Raw genomic sequence first — 24,287 nt, forward strand, 5'->3', positions numbered from 1 at the left:
AGGCAGAGACTTAACCTACTGAGCCACCCAGGTGCCCTCTCCATCTGTATCGTAGGCAAATACTGTTTCCTGTGTTCAGTATATGGCCTATGGATACACGATCAGCATCACCTGGAACTTCTTAGAAAGAGACTCTCAGGCCTCACCCTCCGCCTCCTGAGTCCGAATCTGCGTCTTAACAACATCCCTGAACAATTACATTGAGTGTACATTGGAGTTTGAGAGGCCCTGTTCTAGGTGGGTCACTTTTAAACTTAAACATTTTTTTAAAAATTGAAAGCTACAGAATCTTCCTGTCTCTCTGAAGTTTTACATATGAGACACATAAGAGGGGAACCACCCACTCTGTATTTATGCATCGCACGAACAGGGACGGGGAGGAGTGTGGTGGGGTGGTTGAGGCCTGGGCGTATTAGGAGGGGCATCGGAAGGGAGGAGGAGAGGATAACAGGAAGAGGGTGGGGTGGTGTCCCATCTTCTCTGGCTTCTTCTTTTCCCCTGGAGAGCCCCTGACCAGGTGCCTGGAAGAGCCCTTTGAGTTCTGATGTGCAGGGTCCTTTGTCTTCACGGGCTTGGAAAGCTGGGCTTGGAGGGAGGGCGCTTGGCCATCCACAGCCTGGCAAGACCTTGTTCCCTGCCTGTCTCCATCTTGGTGTCCTGTTCTCTTCCCTGTGGAATTCCTGAAAGGGTAGCCGGTGCTATTCTTAGCATGACAGGACAGTGAGGAGAGAACATGCTAGTGCATTATTTATGCCTCTGAGTCAACAGGATTACATTCAGAGCTCGAAGAACACCACCCTCCCCGGATGGCCGTCATTGGCACTTCCCATGAACCCGTCACCCATCCCTTCTTGGCCCTGACCATTCCTGCTCGGAGCCTCCAGCCCCTAAGCTGGGAAATGGGTCATGAAATAGAAGGGGAAGCAGGGACTAGGACAGAGTTGTTTTGGAGATATCATTTCATTTCTGTGTTCATTCAACACATGTTTATTGAGCACACATTATACTCGGTAGGTGTGGGTACACAGGTGAATGAAACAGAATCCCTGCCTTCCAGAAGCTTCCACTTGAGCCTGTGAGTCCACGGCGCTGTGTCCTCCCAGGAGCACCCGTGCTAGGCCTGATGCTAGGTGCTTGGCACATCTGAGATCTAGTCCGCACAACCACGCTGCGGGGTAGGGATGAGGGGAGACCTTTACAAGGGGGAAAGCTGGGCGTAGCATTTATAGGACGCGCTCAAGGTAGTGATCTGCTCAGCTGGCATTTGAACTGGGGGTGCTGGGAACAGAAGGACCACTTGGGATCAAATGGTAGCATGTAAGGTACCATTGAGGGAATTGGGGGAGCCCCTGCACTGCCCGGTGAGAGGGACATTATGGCTAGAAGGAACTGACCTGTTTGTGGTTGTCCTGTTCTTGGTGAACCTGGAGTTACTGGAGAAGTCATGTGTGTCTGGAGGCTTCGCAAGCCCGTAGGGAAAGGACAGGTACACTGTGGGCCAAAAGTCAGAGCGATTGGGGATGAGGCGATAAGGCCCTGGGGCCTCATGATGTTGAGCGGAGGGAGAGCTGCATTCTGGGAGATTCTGGCCAGGCCCCTTGGTCGCTCTCTGCCTCAGTCGTTTGGTCTAGAAAATAGTGTAACAATCCCTGCTCGGCTTCTGTCTCTGACAGATGCGAAGGGGCTGGTAAAACGAGAAAAGGGCGCACAGCCAAGGGATGGCATATTACGTAAATGCATGTATCTTCTTAAGTGTATTTTTCGTTAACATTATGGGGTCTCCCTATGTATCAAACTATGTTCCAGCCATTTCCTCGTATGTTAATTCACTTATAAACACGTTAATAAAAGCATGCGTTGTAAAGCCCAGTGGATCCCCAACTTGGCAGTGTTTCAGAACCCCTCAGGGGGACTGTTAAGGTGGACAATCTGTGATCCAGGGCTGGGGTGGATCCCAGGAATGTGCCTTTGGGACATACTTCCTGAGGGATCCTTGAGCACCTGCAGGTTTCTGCTCTGGGCCAGAGAGGGAACGGCCTCTCTGCTCATCAGCTGCTCTGTATACCCGCAGCCCCCAAGCCCGCAACCTGAAGGCACAAAGCCAGGGACGGGGATGGTGACATGTGGTAATGCTGGTGGCAGCTGGTAACATTTACAGTGCCCTGCGAGGCATTTTACATGGCTTTTCTGTTTAATTGCAGCATGGGTAGAAAAGGGGACACTTTCCGCAAGGATAAAACCCACTGGCACATTTGAGTATCGGGGGTAGATTCTTACATATTGCTGGAAAGTGGAGACCAGGACCGAAGGGCAGAGAGGCTGGAGAGGAGAATTTGAAGTCACACTCGCCGTGCACTTAACCTTTTACAGTAGCGTGTGCCCTCCAGGCAGGGGCCGTGTGGCAGCTCAGCTCCCCATGGGTGGACTGGGCAAGCTGGTGGGAGAGGGCTTCATGGGCCCTCCGCCTGCGGCAGGTGCATCTGGGCCAGTTGGCCACCCGGGGAGCCATGTGTCTTGCTGGCACACGTGCAGGTGCTCAGTGCATACACACTCGCGTATAGGTTCTGCCCCCTCTGAGGGGGTGCCGGCAGGCCTCCGTGTACTGCAGGCGTGAAACAGGCAGCGCCTGTGCATGTTGGCGAGAGCACAGAGGCGGAGGTGCTGCTGCAGGGTAGGCTGTCGCCAGCACTGAGAAGCTACCGAGAATGCATGTTGCAGGGTGTGTGCATGCATGCGTGTGTGCCCGCACGCGTGCGTGTACGTGCACGCGTGCATGCACAAATGACTGCCAAGCAGGGGGATCCCTCAGATCCTGATGAACCATTAGAGAACTTGGTTTCTTTTCTTCTCTTTTTTCTTTTTTTAAAATTTTAGTTATTTATTTGACAGAGAGAGAAAGAGATCACAAGTAGGCAGAGAGGCAGGCAGAGAGAGAGCGGGGGAAGCAGGCTCTCCGCCGAGCAGAGAGCCCAATGCAGAGCTCAATCCCAGTACCTCGAGATCATGACCCTGGCTGAAGGCAGAGGCTTAACCCTCTGAGCCACCCAGGCACCCCGTCCCCGCATCCATCCCCACATCCACCTTACAGGCCCCATCCTTAGACCTGCCAGGTGCGAGCCTGCCTCAGGACCTTAACACTCCCTGTTCCCTCCGCCTGATCTCTCTCTTTTCCTACACACACGCAGGCCTCACTCCCTCACCTGCTTACTTCTTCACGCAGGTGTGACTTCTCAGGGGCTTCAGCTACTGTATTTCTCTTTGCAGACCCTCCCCCTCCCCCATGCAGTCAGTATATGTCTCGTCCCTGCTTTATCTCGTTAACTCGTGTAGGTGTCATCTTGCTCCCCTACCAAAATGCAAGCAGGGACCTTTGTCCGTCACTCTTCATGGCTGTGAACAGTGCCATGCCCTTGGCTGGGGTACAGTAAATATTGGGGGAGGAAACGAGTCCATCACCACCTCTACTTCCTTTTTTCCTTTAAAGTGTCTAACTTTCATTACCGAAATACCTACTTTTCCCCAAGCAGGAATATGCCCTTCACAGGTTTGACGTGTTCGTTACACTCCTCTGTCACTACCCACGTGAAACCTACCTACCTAGTATGATTTCAGGTCTCGGGGTCCCACTTAGATCCTTTGGCTTCCGCTAGAGGCGTGGGACACCATACTCTAGGAATCATTGTTCCAATCTGATCCTCTCTTTGGACACATGGACAAACAGAAGCCCAAAGATGGTCAGGAAATAGTCCAGTGTCTCACCCAAACTGTGACAGGACAGATCCTGGGGCCAAATCTCTTGGCCTCTAGTCTTCTGTTTTTTTTGCAGTTTGAGGGACAAGGAGCAGGCAAGGGCTGGGTGGTCCAGCCTGTCCTCTGGCAGCAGACTCCTCCTGCTGGAGGTGAGCCAGACAGGCCTGGTCACTGGGGGATGGCATGAGCGCATGGCAGGGTCGGCAGCCTCCCGCATGCCCTGGGCCACGGTGCCCTCCAGGCTGTAGGGAGGTGGAAGCCAGCCATGGCCGCGCGTTCCCTCCTGGGACTCTTGTAGCTGGGGCACTCCTAAAGGGCCTGGGCACTCACGTCTAGCAAGGGGCATACCTGGGATTCAAACCTGGTTCTCTCTGCTACAACATGTTGGCTCGAGAGGATGCTGGGGGAGGGAGGAATTTGAGAGTGCGGGGCAGTTGGGCTGTGCCTGACTGTGAGCAGAAGAGCAAGACCAGACCCAGAGAGGGCCCGAGAAGGGAGGAAAAGAGACAGACAGACAGAGCCTGGGCCTTGCAGAGTTATGCAGAGGGGGCTTTGTGCAAACAGCTGAGTTCGGTCCCCCTCAGGCGAGTACAAAATTTCATACCACAGGAAGCATTTCTGCATCTCATTTACGCAGCAGCGACTCTGCAAAGCAGATATTATGATCTCTGTTTCACTGTTGAGGGAGTCGAGACCCAGAGAGGTGAGGTGATCTACGGAAGGCAGTCTGCGAGTGTTACAGGACGCCTGCTTGAACAGGGCATAGGAGGAGAACAGGCTGCGCCTTCGGCTGGACTTGGTCGAGGAAGGCTTTCTGGAAAGGGCAGGCAGGCTGAACGGACGTGGGAGTGAGAGGCGGGAGTGGAGACCGCATACCACTAACCGGCCAGATAACCTTGGCAAAGCCCAAAAACCTTTCTGAGCCTGTTTTCTCCTCTGTCAAATGGGTATAATGGCATCCCCAGGCCATAGCTTGCAAAGAGAAAATGAAACAACATAATAACCTAATGATACTACTTAAACCGAATGTCTGGAACTTAAGAAATTCCCAGCAAATAGCAGCTTGAGTGATAAAAGTCAAGTGTGTCCCGCCCCGACAAGTTTGCCCTCCGCAGTCACCTGCCCTGACCAAGGGATTCCCAGAGCCTTCTTAGGCAGATGTGAGCAAGCTTGAGACCTCAGAGATTTGGCATGGCCTAGGGAGCCTCCAGGAGCCCGGGGCCCGGCAGCTTCCAGGGGACAGGCACCGGGTCCACTGTGGCCCTGGGCTCCTCCAGGCGCTCAGGCTCCCTGCGCTCGTTACCCTGCTGCCAGGACTCCTCTAAGCCCGGGCCAGGCCGTCATTATCATTCCTCCTGCGTTCTTTCTCCCAGGCTATTTATTTTTCTGTGAGGAAGGAATGTGGGGAATTTACCACAGGGTGCTGGCCTTCACTTTCGCTGCAGCAGCCTCTTCTGGAAGAGGGAAGCGGCCCAGACAGATGGCTGAGGAGGCCGAGGCGGATGCAGAGCAGGGTCAGGCTGAATCTGCGGCCTGGACGGTGGGCTGTTGTGTAACCCACCTGGAGGCCCAGGTACCACGGTGCCGCTGGTCCCCTGGGGGAATGTGCCATGTAATGTATACACAGCTTCGGTGGAACTCCCCCTGGAATACCCCATTCACTCTCAGACTACGGCGGGCAAGCCCAGCGTTGGGCTGTGTTCCTCTCAAAGGTGCCTTCCTTTCCAGCTGGTCTTGATTTGGGGTAGGGGTGGTGGAGGGGAGTGGGGTGGGGATTGCCTTGAGCCTTCCAGCTTCCGCTGGGCTGGCACTATTGCTTGGAAAGCCTCCACAGCGCCATCTTTCAAGACCTAGAGCATATACATATGCCTCCTCCTCCAGGAAGCCTTCTGGGATTCCTTCTTCCTAATTAATTCTCGCAGTGCTTAATGGAATATTCTGCCTCTTAGGTCAAACCCTGTGATTTGAAGTTTCGTCTCCCTCTCCTCCCATAGACATGTTGCTCCCTCTCTCCTTCCTTCTCCCCATTTCTTCCAGGAAGTACCCTCTAGAGGTCTGATCTAGAATCTAGATGAATCTGAGATCTAGAGGTTTCTAGAAATTGGCTCCCAATGGTGGGGCAAACTGTGAAGGTGGATTTGGATTTGGGGAGGGCTCATCCTTCATTCATTAATTTCCTCCACACCTGAATGAGTGCCAGCCTCTGCTGAGTGTGGGGGCATTGAGAAAGGATGAAGACCTACTCTGGCCCCAGGATGCTACAGGCCAAGAGAAAGGGCTGCATCTTTGTGGAGGGCCCAATGTGCCAGGCCCTGGGCTGGGTGCTGGAGACCCAGAGATGGACTAGGCCCACCACACCCCTGGCAGAGGCAGTTTGGGGGAAGTCATCTCTCCCCAGACTGGCTCACTGCCTTTTGTCTCCTGGATGAAACATTCTGTCTGGAAGGGCAGGGTGTGGCAGTTCTTTGCATATTCTGGAGGCTCCCAGGGCTGGGGTGATGGAGGCTGGTGCAACAGGAGAGGACTTGGCTGGGCAGGCCTGGCTTACCTGGGCTCAAGTAGGAACTGGGGGCCCCGAGTCTGAGCTTGGATCTTTGTGAACCAGTCCTTTCCAGTTTGCTGTGCACCTGGGGCTAAGCCTGCCTCTCTCTAGGTCACCATGTTCAAGTCCCTGAAAATGTAATTGTAGATTGGTGTTTAGGCCAGTAGAGCAGATAGGAGAGGGGTGGTGGCTCCTGGTCCTTGGCAGAAAAGGACCCTACAGCAGAGGCCCAGCAATGAGCAATGCCTGTGGCCTAAAGGGATTGCTGCCAGCTAAGGCCCACACCCACCTGACAACCTTCTTCTTAGTTTCCCCCCAACCCACCCATTCTTCCTGCCTGATCCCAACCCACTTCCAGCTACAGATGCCAGGAGTTGGGCTAGGCCTGCTTCCCCTCAGGCCTTGGCTCCTAAACTTTCTCAGCCTGCTCTGAGGCCCTGGGGCCGGCTTGAGCTAGGGGTGGAGCACTGATCTCAGGAGTCTGGATGGATCCATGAGGGCTTCCTGGAAGCAGCAGCTGCTGGGCTGAGCCTGGATGGGGGATGGGGAAAATGAGCTCTTCAGAACAAGGCTTGGTTGGCACCAGCCCAGGCTTGGTTGGCACCAGACTCCCAGCTCCAACTCTGCTCTGCCTGCCCCCTTGCTGGCTGTGGGACCCGGGGTGAGCTCTCTAATTCTGTGGGTCTCTTTTTCCACAACACAGGTCGGGAAGCCTCCCCTATGAGTTGGTGTGAGGTTTCATTGAGAAAATACAAGCTCACCCCTTTGCTTAGCAGCGGCTGGTGCTCCTCGCATGATGGCTATTGTTGTCTTCATTGACTTTATTGTTATTCTGCGAGCACACGTGGAAGATGTGGGGGACAGGGGAGAATACAGAAGGGAAGACCTTGGGACCCCTGATCAGGTGCAGACCACACAGGGGAGGCGGGAACTGCCAGGGGGCGCATGGGAGCCCTTGGGTTCTCTGTGGCCGCTGGGAGGGCACAGAGAGCAGGTTAGTAAGCCCTCAGGCAGGCTCTGGCGGCAGGGGCCCTGAATGCCGTGATGAGGACTTGCTGTTTGATCCTCCACATCCTGGGGAGGCAGGAGAGAGAAATGAGCGAAGCCAGGCAGAGGAAGATGAATCTGGCATCACGGGGCGGGTAGATTGGCGGAGGAGAGACTGGGGGGGCGGAGAGGCCATTTAAAAAGCTGTTGCAAAATCGGTTTTCCTGATAAAGAGCTGGGCTGAGTCATCTGTGGAGGAGAGAAGTCACATCCAGCTCCTGCACTGCCTTCGAAGTGGGATTTTCCTCTCTTTGTCAGCAGGGCAATTGGCTGCCTTTCCCGGAGGCTTTGAGAACCGAGGCCGGCTCAGCATCCAGGGGGAAGCTGGGCTGCAGGGAGGACCCAGCTGGAGTGAGTAAGAGGAGCACACGGCAGTGCCTTTGTGGTTTGGGGTGTGTGACTTAGGGCCTCTGGCCTCCCTCTCTGGTCTCAGCTCCCCTCTGGGCATCAAGAAAAGAGGTATGGATGACTTCTGCCAGCCTGTTAGTGGCAAGGCTGGAGCTAGGTCTGGGGCTCCCTGTTTCTGTTCTTATGCATCTCCCATGCCTGGCAGTCCTCCTCACCTTAGTGTGAATTACTCTCCTCCTGAGAGGACGGCTGGCAGCCTGCTGAGATTCAGTCAGGTTGCACTCCCTGGGACTTTGGCATGGTTGGAGCACTCCCTAGGGAACAGAGGCTGTGTCATTTCCTCCTGCGGCCGGGAGAAGATGGGGTAGGGGCTGGCAAGGCGGCCAGGCCATTACTCAGGCCCAGTTCATCTTCCTGCCCCTAGCTGAGCCAGAGGTTGTGTAGCGGCCAGCCATTGGTTCCTTCCTGACCCCGGCAGGGGGGCGGTTTACCCAGCCTGCTCACCTGTCCCATTGCCAAGACTCCCAGGCGACCACAATGGGCTGCCTCCAGCCAGTCTCCATTCCCTCCTCTGGCTCCCTGTCCCACGCCACCCTCTTTGGGGCCTGGGTACTCCCATTGACTGTAGCCGTGTGAAGAAGCATTTCCTTGAATTCTCTCCCTGTCCTGACCTTCTGCTCTGGCCTCCCTTCCCCTGCCCCACCTCTTTCCTTCAGATCCTCCGTCCAGACAGGCCTGATGGTCAGCAGACCAGGCAACTGCCTACAGGGGTGATCAGGCTCGGAGAAAGGGCTTATCTCTGCCTAAGCACAACTGGAACTCAGGTCTCCTGCTTCCTGATACTATGCTCTCTCCATTCTACTGGTCTCTCATTTCCTAGCAGTCATTTCTACCTTAGTAAGAATGAGTTCTATCAGCTCTTCTCCTGCGAGAAAAAAGGGAGAGAGCATGGCTTGTTCTAGGCAGCTGAGAGGGGAGAGGGCACTGCTGGGGACAGGGACCGTGAGGCGGAGAAACAGGCCGTCCTGCAGAGCCTTGTCCAAGTGCTCTGGAGCCTCTCTTGGTGTCCTTCCCTCCAAAGTCTGGGTCTAGAAGGCAGAACGGTTAAGGAATGAGACTCAGCAACCAGACTTAGAATTTTGAAAGTCAGCTCAGCTACTTGCAAGTTGTATGGACTTGGATAGGTCTTTCTGAGCTGCAGGTTCATCTGCCAACTCGGGAGAATGAGAGGGCTGGCCTCTCGAGTGTGGGGCAAGAATTGAGAAGGAGGATGGGTGTAAAGTATGCAGCGCGGCCCCTGGTCAGTGGCAGGGGCTGCATGATGGCCATTGTGGTCCTCATTCTGACAACTGTCCTTGGGGCTTCTTGTCTCCCCTACACTTAGGGAGTTACCTAAGTGTCCTTACCCTGTGTACTTAGGCAGTTACCCAGGTGTCCTTACCCTGGGCAGCTCTTCCTTGTGTCTGCCCTCACCCCTTCCTCTCCCGAAGGCCTGTCTTCAGAACTCCTGATCCACTGTCCAGAATGGGTCTTTCAAGGGCCAGCACCCCATCCTGAGAAGAGGGGGGCGTCGTGGCTGACACAGGCACAGGCCGCAGCTGTGCAAATGGGGGGCTCAGTCGAGATACATATCCCCCCATGGTCCTTGGCCGCCTCCTGCTTCTCCGGCTTTGGGGAGCCCCATCTAGGTCCTGGCTGGCTGGGGTACGGCCAGGGGCACCAGTTCCTGCTCTGGGGGACTTAGGGGCCCCCCTCCCCTGGTGCCCTGAAATGTGGGACTCTGGGGTGCCTGTGGCTAGCCCAGCCCCACTTCTCTCAGCTTTGTGCAGGGTGGCAGAAATCGGCTGGATCGCTGGCAGGGTCTTGCCCAAGCCTCCTGCCGGATTCCTTTTCCGTGGAGTCACTGCAGGCTGGGGCGGGGGGGGGGGGGGGGGGGGAGCTCTCTTGGAGGCAGGGCTCTCTCACCCCTTGGCCTTTTCTGCTGCCCTCCTCTTGTCCCAGAACAGCAGCAGGGGGACTGGGCGGAGTTCCAAGCCCAGCTGGGGGTCAGCAGACAGGGTCCTGGCCCAAGGCCTACTCTGCCACCCTTTCCCTCTCTCAGCCTCCCAGGCCTGCTTAGCCCCCAAGGGCCCTTCATGCTCTGACATTTTGAGCATTTTCGAAACCCATGGCCTTTAGAACAAATCTGGGGACAGGATGGAAGCAGAGAAGCAAGGAGAAAAACAGGCAAGTGCGGGGATATTGGGAGGTCTGGATTATTCAAACCCTGAAGCACTTTCTAGGAGCCTCAGGCTGTGGGAACGAGTTAGCCAGAAGGCTTGGTGCTCTCCGGAGTCACACAGAGCCGAGATGAGCCAGCTCCGCTACTTTCTGGCTCTGTGACCTCAGGCAACTCACTTTACCTCTCCAAGCCTTGGTTTTCTCATTACTACAAAGTGGATAATAATAGTTAATGCTTCATAGCATTGTTGTGTGAATTAAATAAGATAATATGTATAATCAATGTTAGTAGTTGTGTCATAGGAAACACTAGTGGGATGACGACGGATGTGTATCCTGACCATGCCCCATGGGGAGGGGAATTGTGTCTGTGAATCTCTACAGGGCTCTCAGGTTGGAAAGAAAAAGCTTTTCATCTATGTGGCAGTAGAGGTTGGGAGTTCACATAAAGAGTGACTTTATAGCAAAGGTGTACGCATTAGTAGAAGGCAGCTCTTTAGGGTAGTGAGCTCCCCGTCAGTGGAGTGTGTAAACAGAGGCTTATAACTCAGGGGTGTGGTCTTAGGGACACAGGAATTATGAGGGTAGTTAGACCCAGTGGTGGCCATTCCCAAGACCCTGAGGCTCCGTAGTTTGGGGCAGTAATCCCTGCCTCTCCATAATGCTGAAATCCCCTGCAGGTATGACCTTAAGAGAGTCACATCCCTTCTCAGGATCCTGATCTTAGGGAAGAACCTCCTTTGCCAGAAAAATTTCTGACCCCTTCCAGGGAGTAGAGTATGGTCACCACAGAGCAGCTTCTCCGGGGGTAGCATGCACCCTCTGCCCTGTCCCCCGGGGCTTGATGACAATGAGTACTGCTGGCATTCATGAACTCATTGCAGCCTTGCAACCCTAACGTCAGAGCTTTTATCACTGCTCCTCAGTTAAGGAAACTGGCTCTGAGAGGTGTGGGGACTTGCCAAGGTCGCACAAGTAGCAAACGGCGGAGCCCGGATTCGGGCCAGGAGTCCTGGTTTCTCAGCAGAGCAGAGGAGGTGAACACTGCTTGAACCCAGCAACCGCTCAGGGCCCTCCTGTGTGGCCTGTGTGCCCCCACTCAAGACCCCACCCCCGGGCGACAGCCTGGCCAAACCCACAAATCCTTCATCTTTTAGAGATGGGGCAACCCAGGCAGGAGAGGAGTCCTACCAGGAGGGAGCAGGTGTCGGCGTGCACAGGGTAGGCTTTTCTGGACAGGTGGGCACAGGTATGTGTGGGTGGGGAGCCAGATCCTGATGGGAGGAGGGGAGAAGGAGGTAGGGACCAGAGAGCCTCTCTTCTGTGTGGGCCTCCCTGTGACCCTAGTGTGACGCTCTGGGCCTCAGTTTTCTCATCTATGTAATGGGGGTAGTGGTCAAATAGCTCCTCTGTAAGGGCCCTTCCAGCTCTGGGAGCCCATGAATTCTGAGCCTCGCTGGCAGGATGCCTAGAAAGACTGTCCCTGGAGACCCATTCAGCATGTCACGGCCAGTGCTAATGAGGGCATGGTAGGAGGGAGGGCAGGGTCAGATTCCTCAAGAACTAATTAGCTTCCCACAGTCAGGAGGGGGAGAGGGAGGATGACAGAGGGAGGAGTTTTCCCAGCCACTGACGGAGCTGTTGACCATGGCCACAGGCTATCTCGTCCATCTGTCCACTGGTCCTTTTGTTCATTCATTGTTCCATAAGCATAAATTGAGCACCAATGGTGTGCCAGCTGGGTACTGGGGATATAGAGAGAAGTGGTTGCCTGCAGTGAGCTTATGGATTAACAGGGGTCTGACCCCAGCCTGATAGCCTGATCACCAACCTCAGGCCCCAGACTCCGCAGCCCTAGACTGAGTCCGTCCCCAACCACAGACTCTGCCTGCTGTATATCGCAAAGGGACCTATTGGGACAAATGGGCAACTCAAGCATGGGTTGTGAACCCAGTAAGAACTGGTTTTGAGCCTAGCCTTGCTGCTCTTTGCCATGTGACCATGGGTGAGTTACTTACAAAGCATTGGGACCTCATTTTCTGCTTCTGTAAAACAAGGGCAGGTAACGTTTGTCTTCCAGTGTTCTTGTGTGGACAAAATCAAGTAATGCAGTGTTCTAGTATAGTTGCTGCTGAAATTAGCCAAATACCCTACTCTCATGATATTAAAATATGAGAATTTTAAAACAACTATTTAAATAAAAGAAGAAACTCTGTAAGAAGGAACTGGTCACAGTTGTTACTGATTTGTGGTGGGAGTGCTCAGGGGTGGAGGGACATTTTTTACTGAAGGCTTTTTGGTTTTTTAAATTTTTGAATTTTTAGACAATGTGAATGCATTCCCTACTCTAAAAAGGGAATGTATTACTGTTAGTGTTTGCAAATGATTATACTATGAGTTTGAAAGTGAAAAGGACCCTAAGACAGACACATAGAAAATGTTCTGGGGGTTCATTCATGCATTTGGTAATGCCTACTAAGGGCCCCCTTTATGCCAGGCAGTATTCTAAGGGCAGGGGACCAAATGGGTCAAACAAGGTCATTGCCCTGTTAGAGCTTATATTCTAGGTAAGGTGTCTGATGATAAACAAGGAAACAGTGATTCCAAATGATGGTGAATGCCTTGAAGAAAATAAAGAGATGGGATAGGAGGGGAGAGGACTGATTATAGAGCAAGAATCCGCCAGAGAGGGAACATTCAAGCAAATCCTGTGTGGCAAGAAGAAACCAACATAGAATGCCACCTGGGAAAAGATCATTCCAAGCAGAGAAAAGAGCAAGTGCAAAGGTCCTGGGGCAGGAGCAAACTTGACATTTTCAAGGAATTGAAAGAGCCTAATGAGCAAAGGGTGGTAGGGGATGAGTCAGGGATGGAGTGGGCCTCTACTGTGAGGGTGATGTGTTCTTGCTGAGTCTGATAAAGTGCAGTATCAACAGCCTTCAGGGGGAAGCCAAATGAGGGGCCGGGTCATGCTGAAGGGGTAATCAGGGGAGGTTTTACACAGGTGTTAGTGTTTGAGTTGGGCCATGATTATTGGGGCAGGGATCATCATGAGGAGAGGGGATTCCAGAAAACAGCGAGGAAAGATCAGATTCCAGAGGAAAAGATCATCAGTAGGAGGGACACGGTGGCCATCTGTCTGTCTCTGTACCCCAGTGGCTTGCATTCCCATTTGCTAACTGGACCTCTGTCTCTCTCTGCAGCATTGGGCCTGAGCACTAGCCTCACTGAGAGAGATCTGAAAGAGGCCAAGGCCCGCAGCCAGCAGATCGCAGCCCAGCTCACCACCCCTCCCAGCTCCAACTCCCGCGGCGTCCAGCTCTTCAACAGGCGCCGGCAGAGGGTGAACGAGTTCACCTTGGAGAACCACAGCCGGAGGGGACAGAAGCCCAGCCAGGAGTCCCTCCAAGCGCCCCCTGCCAGCCCCGCAGGCTATGCCTCAGGGCTCAGCTTGAGTCCCACCTCACTGCCTGAACCAGGCCCTCCAAGGAACACTAGCAGCCAGATCCCCGACGTAGGGGTCCCTGTTCATAGCATGGAGGGATGCTCGGAGAAGGCCAATTTGCTGCGGCACCTGGAGAAGGTGGCCAGCGAGGAGGAGGAGGTACCGCTGGTGGTTTATTTGAAGGAGAATGCCGCCCTGCTGACGGCCAATGGGCTGCACCTGTCCCAGAACCGAGAAGCCCAGCAGAGCCCAGCAAGCCCGCCGACGGCGGAGGTCCACAGCCCGGCTACAGACGTCAACCAGAACCTGTCCTCACTCAGTGGCACCCTCATCACGCCGACCTCGAACAGCAACCACAGCCTGCCGGCTGCAGACATCAATCAGAACCCGCCGGGCCCTGTCACCCCACAGAGCCCACCGCTCTCAAGCAGCCCACAGCCCTCGGAGGCTCAGCTCCCTCCCAATGGCACAGTGTCCGATTCCAAACCCGGTACCCTGTGTTCCGGCGGGCAGCCGCCAGAGCCGGCTGTGGAGGTGAGACCTAGCACGCTCCTGATTGATAAGGTGTCAGTGCCACCTACCACCACCAACACCTTCTCCAGACAAACAACTCCCCTCTCCAGCTCCGGGACCCCGGCCCCAGATTTCATGTCCAGCTCCCTGCTCATCGATTTACGGCCCAGTGCCCCAGCAGCGTCAGCAGAACAAGAGACGTCTGTGTGGGCAGCCACGGCCACTCCCGCCAAGCTCTACAGTGAGGTCCACTTCACGCTGGCCAAGCCCCCATCAGTGGTCAACAGGACCGCTAGACCCTTCGGGATCCAGGGTTCAGGAAGCACCAGCCAGATAGAGCGGAGCCCCATGGTAGAGAGACGACATCTCGGAGAGAAGATCCTGACTCCCCAGCCCCCCAGCATGGCAGACAGGAGCCCTCGGCCACAGAGACACATGATGTCCCATAGCCCCATGGTGGAAAGGAGGTCTGTGTCACAGCGAAGCCCAGCCTTGGAGAGACGCCCTTTGGGGAACTTCACCCCACCCCCAACCTATGCTGAGACCTTGTCCACAGCCCCCCCAGCTTCCCGGGTTAGGTCTCCCCCTTCCTACTCTGCCCTTTACCCCAGCTCTGACCCCAAGCCTTCTCCTCTGAAGGGCCAGGCCGTTCCTGCCAGCAAGACAGGCATATTGGAGGAGTCAATGGCCCGCAGGGGCAGCCGGAAATCCATGTTCACCTTCGTGGAGAAGCCCAAGGTGACCCCGAACCCGGACCTGCTGGATCTTGTGCAGACGGCTGATGAGAAGCGGAGGCAGAGGGACCAGGGGGAGGCAGGCGTGGAGGAGGAGCCCTTTGCACTGGGGGCCGAGGCCTCCAACTTTCAGCAGGAGTCAGCGCCCCGGGACAGAGCCAGCCCTGCGGCGGCCGAGGAGGTCCTCCCGGAGTGGGCCTCGTGCCTCAAGTCCCCGCGCATCCAGGCCAAGCCGAAGCCCAAACCCAACCAGAACCTGTCCGAGGCCTCCGGGAAGGGGGCTGAGCTCTACGCCCGCCGCCAGTCCCGGATGGAGAAGTACGTCATCGAGTCCTCGGGCCACACCGAACTGGCCCGCTGCCCTTCGCCCACCATGTCCCTGCCTTCATCCTGGAAATATTCCACCAATGCTCCTGGCGGCTTCCGAGTGGCATCCCGGAGCCCAGCTCGGACCCCGCCCGCCTCCCTCTACCATGGCTACCTGCCCGAGAATGGGGTCCTGCGCCCCGAGCCCACTAAGCAGCCAGCCTACCAGCTGCGGCCCTCGCTCTTCGTCCTCTCACCCATCAAGGAGCCTGTCAAGGCTTCGCCGAGAGCCGCCTCTCCTGCCAAGCCGAGCTCCCTGGACCTGGTGCCCAGCCTCCCCAAGGGGGCCCTCCCGGTGTCCCCAGCCCTGCCTCGGGCCTCCCGCTCCTCACCGGGCCTCTACAGCTCCCCCGGCCAGGACGGCCTCCAGCCCACAGCCGTGAGCCCGACCTACAGCAGTGATATCTCCCCCGTGTCGCCCTCCAGGGCGTGGTCTCCCCGCGCCAAGCAGGCCCCCAGGCCCTCCTTCTCCACCCGGAATGCTGGGATCGAGGCTCAGGTGTGGAAGCCTTCCTTCTGCTTCAAGTAGAGGACCCCACAGGAATCCCACTGCCTGGCAGGACCCCCTCTCAGAGGGCTGGATGGAGAGCAGATGTGGCTGAAAGTGGCACTGAGCTGAGGGTCAAGAGTATGGGGCCTCGGGGCTCAAAGGTTGATGCTGCCACCAGCTAGCTTTGTGACTCTGGGCAGGTCGCCTCTGCTCTCTGGGCTGCAGCTGCCGCAAGGGTCATTAGACTCCATGTCTGAGGGACCCGCCGTCCCATACTGGGTCGGGGGGAGGGCAACGAAGAGGGAGCTCCCCTGGCAGGCCGCAGTGAGGCTGGGGGCTCCCTCAGGCCTTTGTGAGCTGTGGGGATGCCAGCGTCTTGCTGGGGAATGGCCTAGAAGGGGACCCTCCTGTGGGCTTCCAGAACAAACAGCCGGCCAGTGCCTCCGTGCAGCCAGCCAGCCATGGGTCCGCCTCCTCAGCTGCCCCAGCTCCTGGCATCCTTCTGCCTGTCGCTGGCTTCTTACCTGCACTGGCCTGTCTCCTCCACCTCTGCCTTCTGGACGCCGTTTCCTCTCCGCTGCTTCAGAGAGCTCTGTCCTGGCCGCCACGTTTTCTCCTCTCGGGGTTCTTCTGCTGGATGAGGACTTAGCCTGCCACTGCTGTCTGATGCTTTCCATCCCGACCCTCTGCTCCCCTGCCTCCCTGTCCTCTCCAGACAACTGGCTCTGCGCTGGGGATGAGACCTTGGTCCCGGTGCCACCTGGCTGGCCCTCTGTGTGCTGGGGTGTGCGAGGTCCCAGGGAGTCCCCCAGAGAAGGACGTGCAGGTGTGGGCGTGCAGTGAGAGCGGCCCCTGGCAGCGTACTCATTGGCTAGTCGGGCTTCAACCTCAACCGAGATCTGGCCCACTAAAAGCAACTATCTCTGCGTAGTGGTGGGCGCCGCGGAGAGAGGCTGGAGGGGAGGGTCTGGTCCCATCCTAGCCTCCCCTTTGCTGTGTGAGTCCAGCCAAGTCACTTTCCCTTCCTGGGCCTCAGTTTTCTTATTTACCCAGTCTGTGCCCTTCCAGCTGTGACTGTCTGTGAGGATTGAGAGAATAGGCTGGTGCTTTGGGAGCAAGGGCTTGTAAGTGATAAGACAGTCCCCTGGGGAAAAGAGGAGGAGGCAATGGGCTGTTGGCCGTAGAAGGGCTGGAGATGAGAGGTCTGTGAGGGCGTCCTGGGGAGGGTACTGCTGGAGGAAGCCGCTGCAGGAGGCCAGGGAACCAGAAGCCCAGGCTGGGACAGCCTGGAGACAGTAGAAGCATAGGAAGCCAGGGCAGGAGCACAGCCTCGTGGTGGGACTGAGGGGGAGACCTTAAGGTTTTGAGGAAAAGGCTGGGATTTAAGAGATATAGATTCTACCAGATTAATTCCATGTGTATCCTTGAGTCTCAGTTTCCCCATACAGTGAGGATACTGAGTCAGGCAGGGTGAGATCTTCACCACCTCTGACATGTTTGAGGTGAGCCAGCCCTGAAACCAGACTCTGTTGGCGGCGCGGGGGGGCGGGGGGGGGGTATGGTGTGAGAATACAGACGAAAGAGGCAGAATTCAGATGGAAGCCTCCCAAGGCTGGGGGCCGAGCACCACCCACTCCCTCTTCCCCGGCCCTATTTCTGGGCTCCCCAGCGGGGCGAAGGGTGGTGGAGGCGGTGCCCGTGCTGGGCCGAGCCTGCAGTTTTCGTGAGCTCTGGGCTCGTCTCCATGGGAACAGGGGGGGTGCCTTCCTAGTGAGTTCATTCTGCCTGGAACTGGGGGGCATGCGTGGGGGAGTCGTAAGTGAGCTCAGCTTCTTCATACCAGCCCCCTCCCAGGACAGAGTGAAGCCCCTACCCCAGACCCCTGATCCTTTCTACCCCTGAGGGCCAGCAGTGGAAGAGCCCACCCTCCATCCTGCAGCTCCCGCGGCCAGGCTGGCCGAGCTCTTCCCCTAACTTTGTTTTCTCTCCTGTTCTCAATACACTCAGCCTCAAATCTGTCTTGCTTCTTTCTTTTTTCGGCGCTCCCTGGCTGGTGGTCTGGGCTCTCCCCCCTTCCTCCCTGATTCTGGCCTGGGAAGGGGGAGCTGGACGACTCCGTTCCTGTGTGTGAGCATGTGGCGTGTCTCCATGGGCTGTTTGTGACTCTGGTTCTGCTGTGGGTATGGATGTGTGGTGGCTTGGAAGCCAGGGCTGCCCTCTCTCTTCCCTGGGTCAGGACGTAGGGAACCATAATCCTGTGGAAATTCTTTTGTTTTCTCCTTCCTCCAGAGTTTGGCCAAAAAGCTTATAGAGCATGGGGGAAAGCCCACAGCCCCTTACAGCCCAGGTTTGTTTGAATTCTTTGAAAGTGGAATGTAAATGCCTTTAGCCAGAGCATATACTTTCTGGTTCCCTCATGCCCCCTCCCCCCTCTCCGTGTTATCTTAATCTGGCAGTTTCCCATACTCATCACCTCCAAGCTCCTGAACACGGTTTCTGCCCCTGGTGGAGAGGAACAAGCTGGCATCAAGAGTCAGAAGAGGGTTGTAGTCCCCACCTGACTCCTTGTGTCAGGTGGGGACACAAGGGGTTGTCCTTAGACAACCCCTTCTCAACTCTGGGCCTCAGTTTCCCTTCCCTCCAAGGAAAGGGGCTGCAGAAGGCAATCTGGGAGCTAGTTCCATTTGGTCTTTGATAGTTCCTGTCTGACTGCTCTGCCTAAGCTTTCGCCCCACACACATGTCCTGCAGTGGGGCTAGTGCTGGGTTAAGTGGGCGCTGTTTCTGAGTTTTTACCCATGTGCATTTCCAGGGAGTTTTGGCTTATATAAGACATTGAGGGCTTTGTCAGAAAGTGAACAGTCCTGATTTCTCACAGCTTTTCTGTACTGTGCACCCCACCTCCTGCGCTGCACACACAGAGTCAGTACCCAGACATGGCAGTTCCGATGAGGTCAGGCTCTGGCCCACCTCCAAATGATGCGGAACTGCTTACCATTGTCCAATAGTTCACCCCAGGCTTGGGAAGTCAGTTCTGCTGCTTCTTCCTTCCACTGCCTGGCCTAGCCATCCCCTCGTGGCCACCGAAGGCAGAGATAACACTTAGAGATTTCAGACAGGTATAACTCTTCCTGCCCCAGCCTGCCCCTTTTCTAGCTGCAGAGCCCTGGTCCTTGTACCCCCAGACTTGTGGACAGGCTGGGATCAATTACTCTTGGCCGCATTTCCCATAGCTGGGCTGATTGAAAGCTTCCTGGGATGTGTCACAGACAGAGAAGGTCCCAGTGTCTCTGGCTCACACAGACACAGCTTTGGTCCTGGGAATGAAAGGGGTGGATCCTATGCTGAGCTTTTTACCTTTTCAAATTGATGATTGGGGTCTTGGTTGTCCCCAGGAGGTCCCTAAAGGTCCCTCCAGCATTACTATCCCATGAAAAATCTCCTATAGGAACTGCTGTTTAAGAGACCCCATTCTGAGTCAGGTCATCTAGTAGTTGCTGCATTGTAGGGAGAAAACATACTTCACTACTTTCTTTTGATTGAGAGAAATCAGATTCTGATTGGATGAGAGACTGACAGGCTTGACTGTGGCTGATTACTGATTGGATGAAAGCATGGATCCATGAATGGTTCTAGATTTTGATTGGGCAGAAGACATTGAAGGGACTGTCTAGGTCTGGACTCGGAGAAATGACTGCTGGTGAATCTGGATTGGATCGAAGGCTGAGTGGACTGGTTTACTGCTGTAATCTGATTGGATTAAGAGTTGGAAGGTTTAGCAGAAACAAGCTGGACATGATTCCCAAGCCCTGCACTTTCAAACCAGTTCTTCAAACTGCTTTAGCATGGTGTGGCCTTTGAGCAGAAGGTAGTCACACAGTCACACACACACATGCACACATCCTCATGGGGCAGAACACACCAGACAGTTATTTACACCTCTGAACTTCATTTTCATCCTTGTAAAATGGGTGTAATAATGCCAGCCACCACATCAGCATGCTGGGAGGATCTAATGGGGGAGAAAGGATGACATGGAAACTTGTAGACTGGAAAGTCCCTAAAGAGGTAGGAAACAGGTGCAGTCGTGTATAGCAGAGTAGTGCTTTATCTCCTCGAAGATGTTCACCAACTCGGCTTCACCGACTCCTCACTCTCTACCCCATGCTGGCAAGAAGTCCAGTCAGGAGAGCGTGCTGCAGCCTAGCGCTCGAGGACCCAACTTCCTTTTTTGTTCCCATCTGTCAGTGGGAACTTCCTCTCTGCTCAAGGCCTACAAGGAAAAATTAGGAGGTGACCATGGCAACATGGCAAGGGGGTTGGGGCAAAGAGGGCCTTTCCCTAAGTCCTTAGTAATAATGGTCAATATTTTCGCTTTAAATTCTTATTTATTTTTAAAGATTTCATTTATGTATTTGAGAGAAAGAGAGCACAAGCAGGGGGAGTGGCAGAGGGACAGGGAGAAGTAGGTTCCCTGCTGAGCAGGGAGACCTGAGGGGTGGGGATGGGGGCTGGATCCCAGGACCCCGGGATCATGACCTGAGCGGAAGACAGATGCTTAACGGAGGGAGCCACCGAGGTGCCCCTCGTTTAAAAATTTTAGAATAGGGCGCCTGGGTGGCTCAGTGGGTTGGGCCGCTGCCTTCGGCTCAGGTCATGATCTCAGGATCCTGGGATCGAGTCCCGCATCGGGATCTCTGCTCAGCAGGGAGCCTGATTCTCTCTCTCTCTCTCTCTGCCTGCCTCTCTGTCTACTGTGAGCTCTCTCTGTCAAATAAATAAATAGAATCTTTAAAAAAAATTTTTTTTTTAGAATAGATAATACATCCATAGCTTTCAAGAACCTAAACTAATATAAAAAGTAATACATGAAACCTTTATTCCCACTCCTGTGGCTGCATACCTTGCCCTGTTGGCCCCATGTCCTAACAGAGGCCCACTGGTTAGTTTCACGTGTAGCCGTCCAGTGTGTCTTTACGGTAACTAACATCTACTGAGAGCACTGACTCTCCTCCATGGAATCTTTCAAGACATAGCATATTCTTCTACATGAATTATGCCATTTAATCCTCACAACAGCCCCCAAAGTGTAGGTGCTGATATTATACCCCCATTTCACAGAGGAGAAAACTGAAGCCCAGAGGCTTCCAATTGCTTCTGGGGCTGTAACAACCTGCCCGCGTTCAGGCAGAAGGGCCTGTCTCGGAAGTCAACGTTCTTAACCACGCGTCCCCTGCCTCCGGGTTAAGCGCAGGAGCAGGTGCTGACAGCTGCGGCACCCCGCGTTTTACTGCAGGCACTTCTTTCCTGGCTTGGGTCGCTGCCCTCCCGACTCTACAGTAACAAAGTAGACGCAGTCGCTCCCGAATCCCGGGTCTGGAGGAGCCCAGCACTAACGCCTGCCCCGCCCTCTGCTCTCTCCCCAGGACCGCCGGGAGAGCCTGCCCACCTCCCCGCCCTGGACGCCGGGCGCCTCCCGGCCCCCCAGCAGCCTGGACGGCTGGGTGAGCCCGGGGCCGTGGGAACCCGGCCGGGGGAGCAGCATGAGCAGCCCCCCGCCGCTCCCGCCGCCGCCGCCCATGTCGCCCTCGTGGAGCGAGCGCTCGGTATCCCCGCTGCGACCCGAGGCAGAGGCGCGGCCTCCCAGCCGCCAGCTGCAGGCCCTCCTGGCGCGAAACATCATCAACGCCGCCCGGCGCAAGAGCGCCTCCCCGCGGCCGGCGGGCGCCGAGACCCTGCGGCCCTTCTCGCCGCCCGGGGCGCAGGCGCAGCCACCGCGGCCGCCGCCGCCGCCACCGCCGCGCCTGCGCTCGCCGCAGCCCACCCGGCCCGGCCCCCCCGTCGCCGCCGCCCCCGGGGCCACGTTCTCCCCAATCCCGCGGAGCCCGCTGCCCGCCGGGCCCTCGCCCTGCGCCAGCCCCCGGAGCCCGCTGCCCGCGACGCCCCGGCCTTTCCCCTACCGCCGCTCGCCCACGGACTCCGACCTGTCCCTCGACTCCGAGGACTCCGGGGCTAAGTCGCCCGGCATCCTTGGCTACAACATCTGTCCTCGCGGGTGGAACGGCAGCCTGAGGCTCAAGCGTGGCAGCCTCCCCACCGAGGCCTCCTGCACCACCTAAAGCCTCCTCCGCTCTGGTTCCATCCGCACCCCGGGAGGGCTGGGCCAAAAGAAGAGTTGTGGGCCTTGGTAGATTCCAGCATCCCCTGCGAGGGGCGGGTTGGCGGGGCGGGGGGGGTGTAGGGGGAGGATGGAGGGGTAAGGTCTGGCCGCTTTGGACGAGGGGTCAGGGAAGGAGTGCTCCGAGCTTGGGGCTGGGGTAGTGATCCAAACTTGGGTGTAGCCCTTATTCTGTCATTCAGGCATTGTGTGACCCTGAGTAAGACCTCTCCTCTGTCCGACCCTCAGCTTTCCTATCTGTTTAATGGGACTTTGGCCAAAACCATCTGCACAGGTCTAAATTCCCCCTCCCCTCCCATCAATACACATACAGACACGCACACACACCTGCCTCTAAAGAGTCAGGGTGTGGTATATATGGACCCCTAGACTCGCTGCAGTTCAGGGTTCCATACTCCTCCCTCCCTTCCTGGCTCTGCTGTCTGGAGTCTGGCAAATGAGGGGTGCTCACAGGATCCTAAGCCTAAGTTCCCTATCCAGGCCCTGGCTTGACCATCCGCCTGCCTGGCACCAAGTCCCAGGCAGGAGCAGCTGTTTTCCACCCGTTCCCAGACAAGCGCTATTTTTACCATGATGACCTTTAGAGAGGTCTTCCAGGCCAGCTCAAGGTGCCCTGGTGGCCCCTTGGGAGATAAGAGGTGGAAAGATTCCTCTTCCCAGATCCTTCTCGTGCTTTTTCAGCCCCCAGCTCAGACTGTTGGGGCCTCTTATGTGCCGCCAGAGGGGGAGAGCAGGAAGGTAATGGCTGACATCCCCGGCCTCAGGACTTGGGCCTCCAGGAATGCTATAGGTGCCTCCAACCTACCTATCTCTCCTGGGCCCTTTCATGGCAGGTTCCAGGCTCAACGCTGAGCTGGGGAGAGAAGAGTTGATAGGGAGCTATCTGCTCTCCTATGACTTTAACCGGTGGCCCTGAGTTTGAGGTTGCTCACGGGGAGGCAAGAGTTCCTTCTTATGGGAGATATTCAAGCAGGAGCCAGGATGCATAGAGGAGACTCTAGTAGGAAATGGATTGGCTCAGATGACCTCTGAGGGTTCTTCCAGTCCTGAAATGTATTGCATGATGTTAGGGAGGGAGGCAGATGGTGGTGGAGGATTTGTTGGGCAGAATTTGGGGGCAGATGGGCATGGGTGGGTGAGTGAGGGGTTAGACTAGGGGTTAGACCTGTGTTTTTTGTTCCTTAGGAAATACCCCATGCTCAAGTTAGGCTCCAGTATCCATACCATGCCCAGATGGCTGGACACTGTTCTGCCCCATCTCTTTCCTGTTACACTCTGGCCTAGCTTGTGCCTCGGGCCCAGCGACCCTGAGGAGCCTGGCTGCAGACTGGTCTGTCCGTTAGACCTGGGTGGTTCTCGTTCCAGTCCCCAGGAGGGACATGGGAGGAATGCGGCTAAATTCTATAGTTTCCAGAGTTGGCTGGTGGTGCCCTCTAGAGGTTCAGAATATCAGCTTCAGGGTACTAAGTGCAGAGGAGGGTGGGGGTGGGCCACTGGACTTGGCTGAGGATCAAAGAGATGTGGGAGAAAGGATACCAGGATGTTGCTAACAGTGAGGGACCAAGTGAGATTTGGGTATAGGGGTAGACTTACCCACCTATCAGGTGATGCTAGACCTGGAGCTCCTATGTAAGACTAGGGAAAGTTGGCTTCAGGGTGGGAGAAAGTTGGGTGGGGGTTCTTTAGAATTAAGGAGTGATCCCAGAGGGTGCCTAGGGCCTAAGGCTTGGGAACACAGGCCCTGACAGTGGGAAGATAAGAGAGTGTTCCCGTTTGGTTGATGATGAGTGACCATATTGAAGTCCCCATCTGCTTCAGGGTTCCTAGTAGCACGGGAGACTGGGACTAAGGGCCGCTTTAACAGAAGAGACCCTATCAGGCCACTGGTTAATAGAGGGGCATAGAAAATCCACTTCTGCCTGCATTTCCCTAAAGAGCCAGCAGGAGGCAGCCCTGGAAAGCTGCAGTTCTGCCTGGCTGGTTTCCCTGTCATGGCCTCCCCCTCCCCCACCCCCCACCCCCATCCTCCCCTCTAGCCCACTAGAGACTGCCTGTGTTCTGTCTCTTGCCTCCTGTAGAATTCATCTCTGGCCCTCAATAAATGCTTCCTGCATCTTTCCGCCTCTTGTGTCATTTTCAGCTGCGTCTAAAGCCCCTCCTCCTCCCCACGGGATTGTCTGAAGGATTCTGCAGGGATGGGAATGTTTGACACAGGGCGAATGGGCGCCAGGCTGTAGATGGGTTCCCAGGGTTGAAATCCTGATCCTGTCTTCTACTAATTGGGTGACCCTGAGCAAGCCCGCTGCGTAGCCAGCCTCAGCTTCCCTATCTGTGCAGGGTGAGCTGGGTGAGGTGGTATTGCCCTGGTCCTCCCTACAAGCCACTGTCACTGGAGCAGGCAGGGCCAAGCTGGGTCAGGGCCCAATGCTGTGCGGCAGGTTCCTTCTGGCAGGTTGGGGCTCCATGCAGGAGGAGAAGTCCCTACAAGAGGTCCCACCTGAATCCAGGTAACCAAAGTAAGCCCGGAACCCAGACTATCTGGAATGCTCCTCACCTGATGGGGGTGTCCTTTGTCCCGAGAAGGGGACTGTGACCCCACTGTGAGGCCAAGCCTGCCCTGGGAACATCCCTCGCCTTCCTCTCTAAAAGCTCAGG

General features: G+C 55.9%; 1 protein-coding gene across 2 annotated transcripts in view; it reads left to right on the forward strand.

Moving 5' to 3' along the window:
* The window catches only part of SYNPO (synaptopodin), a 36,972-nt gene extending 13,221 nt beyond the window's left edge, over positions 1-23,751 (forward strand). The window contains exons 1-3 of one of the 2 annotated variants that reach the window (XM_059417177.1): positions 7,536-7,690; positions 13,111-15,464; positions 20,881-23,751. In XM_059417177.1, coding sequence (XP_059273160.1) covers positions 13,443-15,464; positions 20,881-21,573 — 2,715 coding nt within the window. In that variant the 5' untranslated portion in view covers positions 7,536-7,690; positions 13,111-13,442 and the 3' untranslated portion in view covers positions 21,574-23,751. Of the gene's footprint in view, positions 1-7,535; positions 7,691-13,110; positions 15,465-20,880 lie in introns of those variants that run through there. The other variant, XM_059417176.1, reaches the window with a different exon arrangement.
* The last annotated feature ends 536 nt before the right edge of the window (positions 23,752-24,287 follow it).

Source organism: Mustela nigripes, chromosome 12 (genome assembly GCF_022355385.1).
Source record: "Mustela nigripes isolate SB6536 chromosome 12, MUSNIG.SB6536, whole genome shotgun sequence".
NCBI lineage: Eukaryota > Metazoa > Chordata > Mammalia > Carnivora > Mustelidae > Mustela > Mustela nigripes.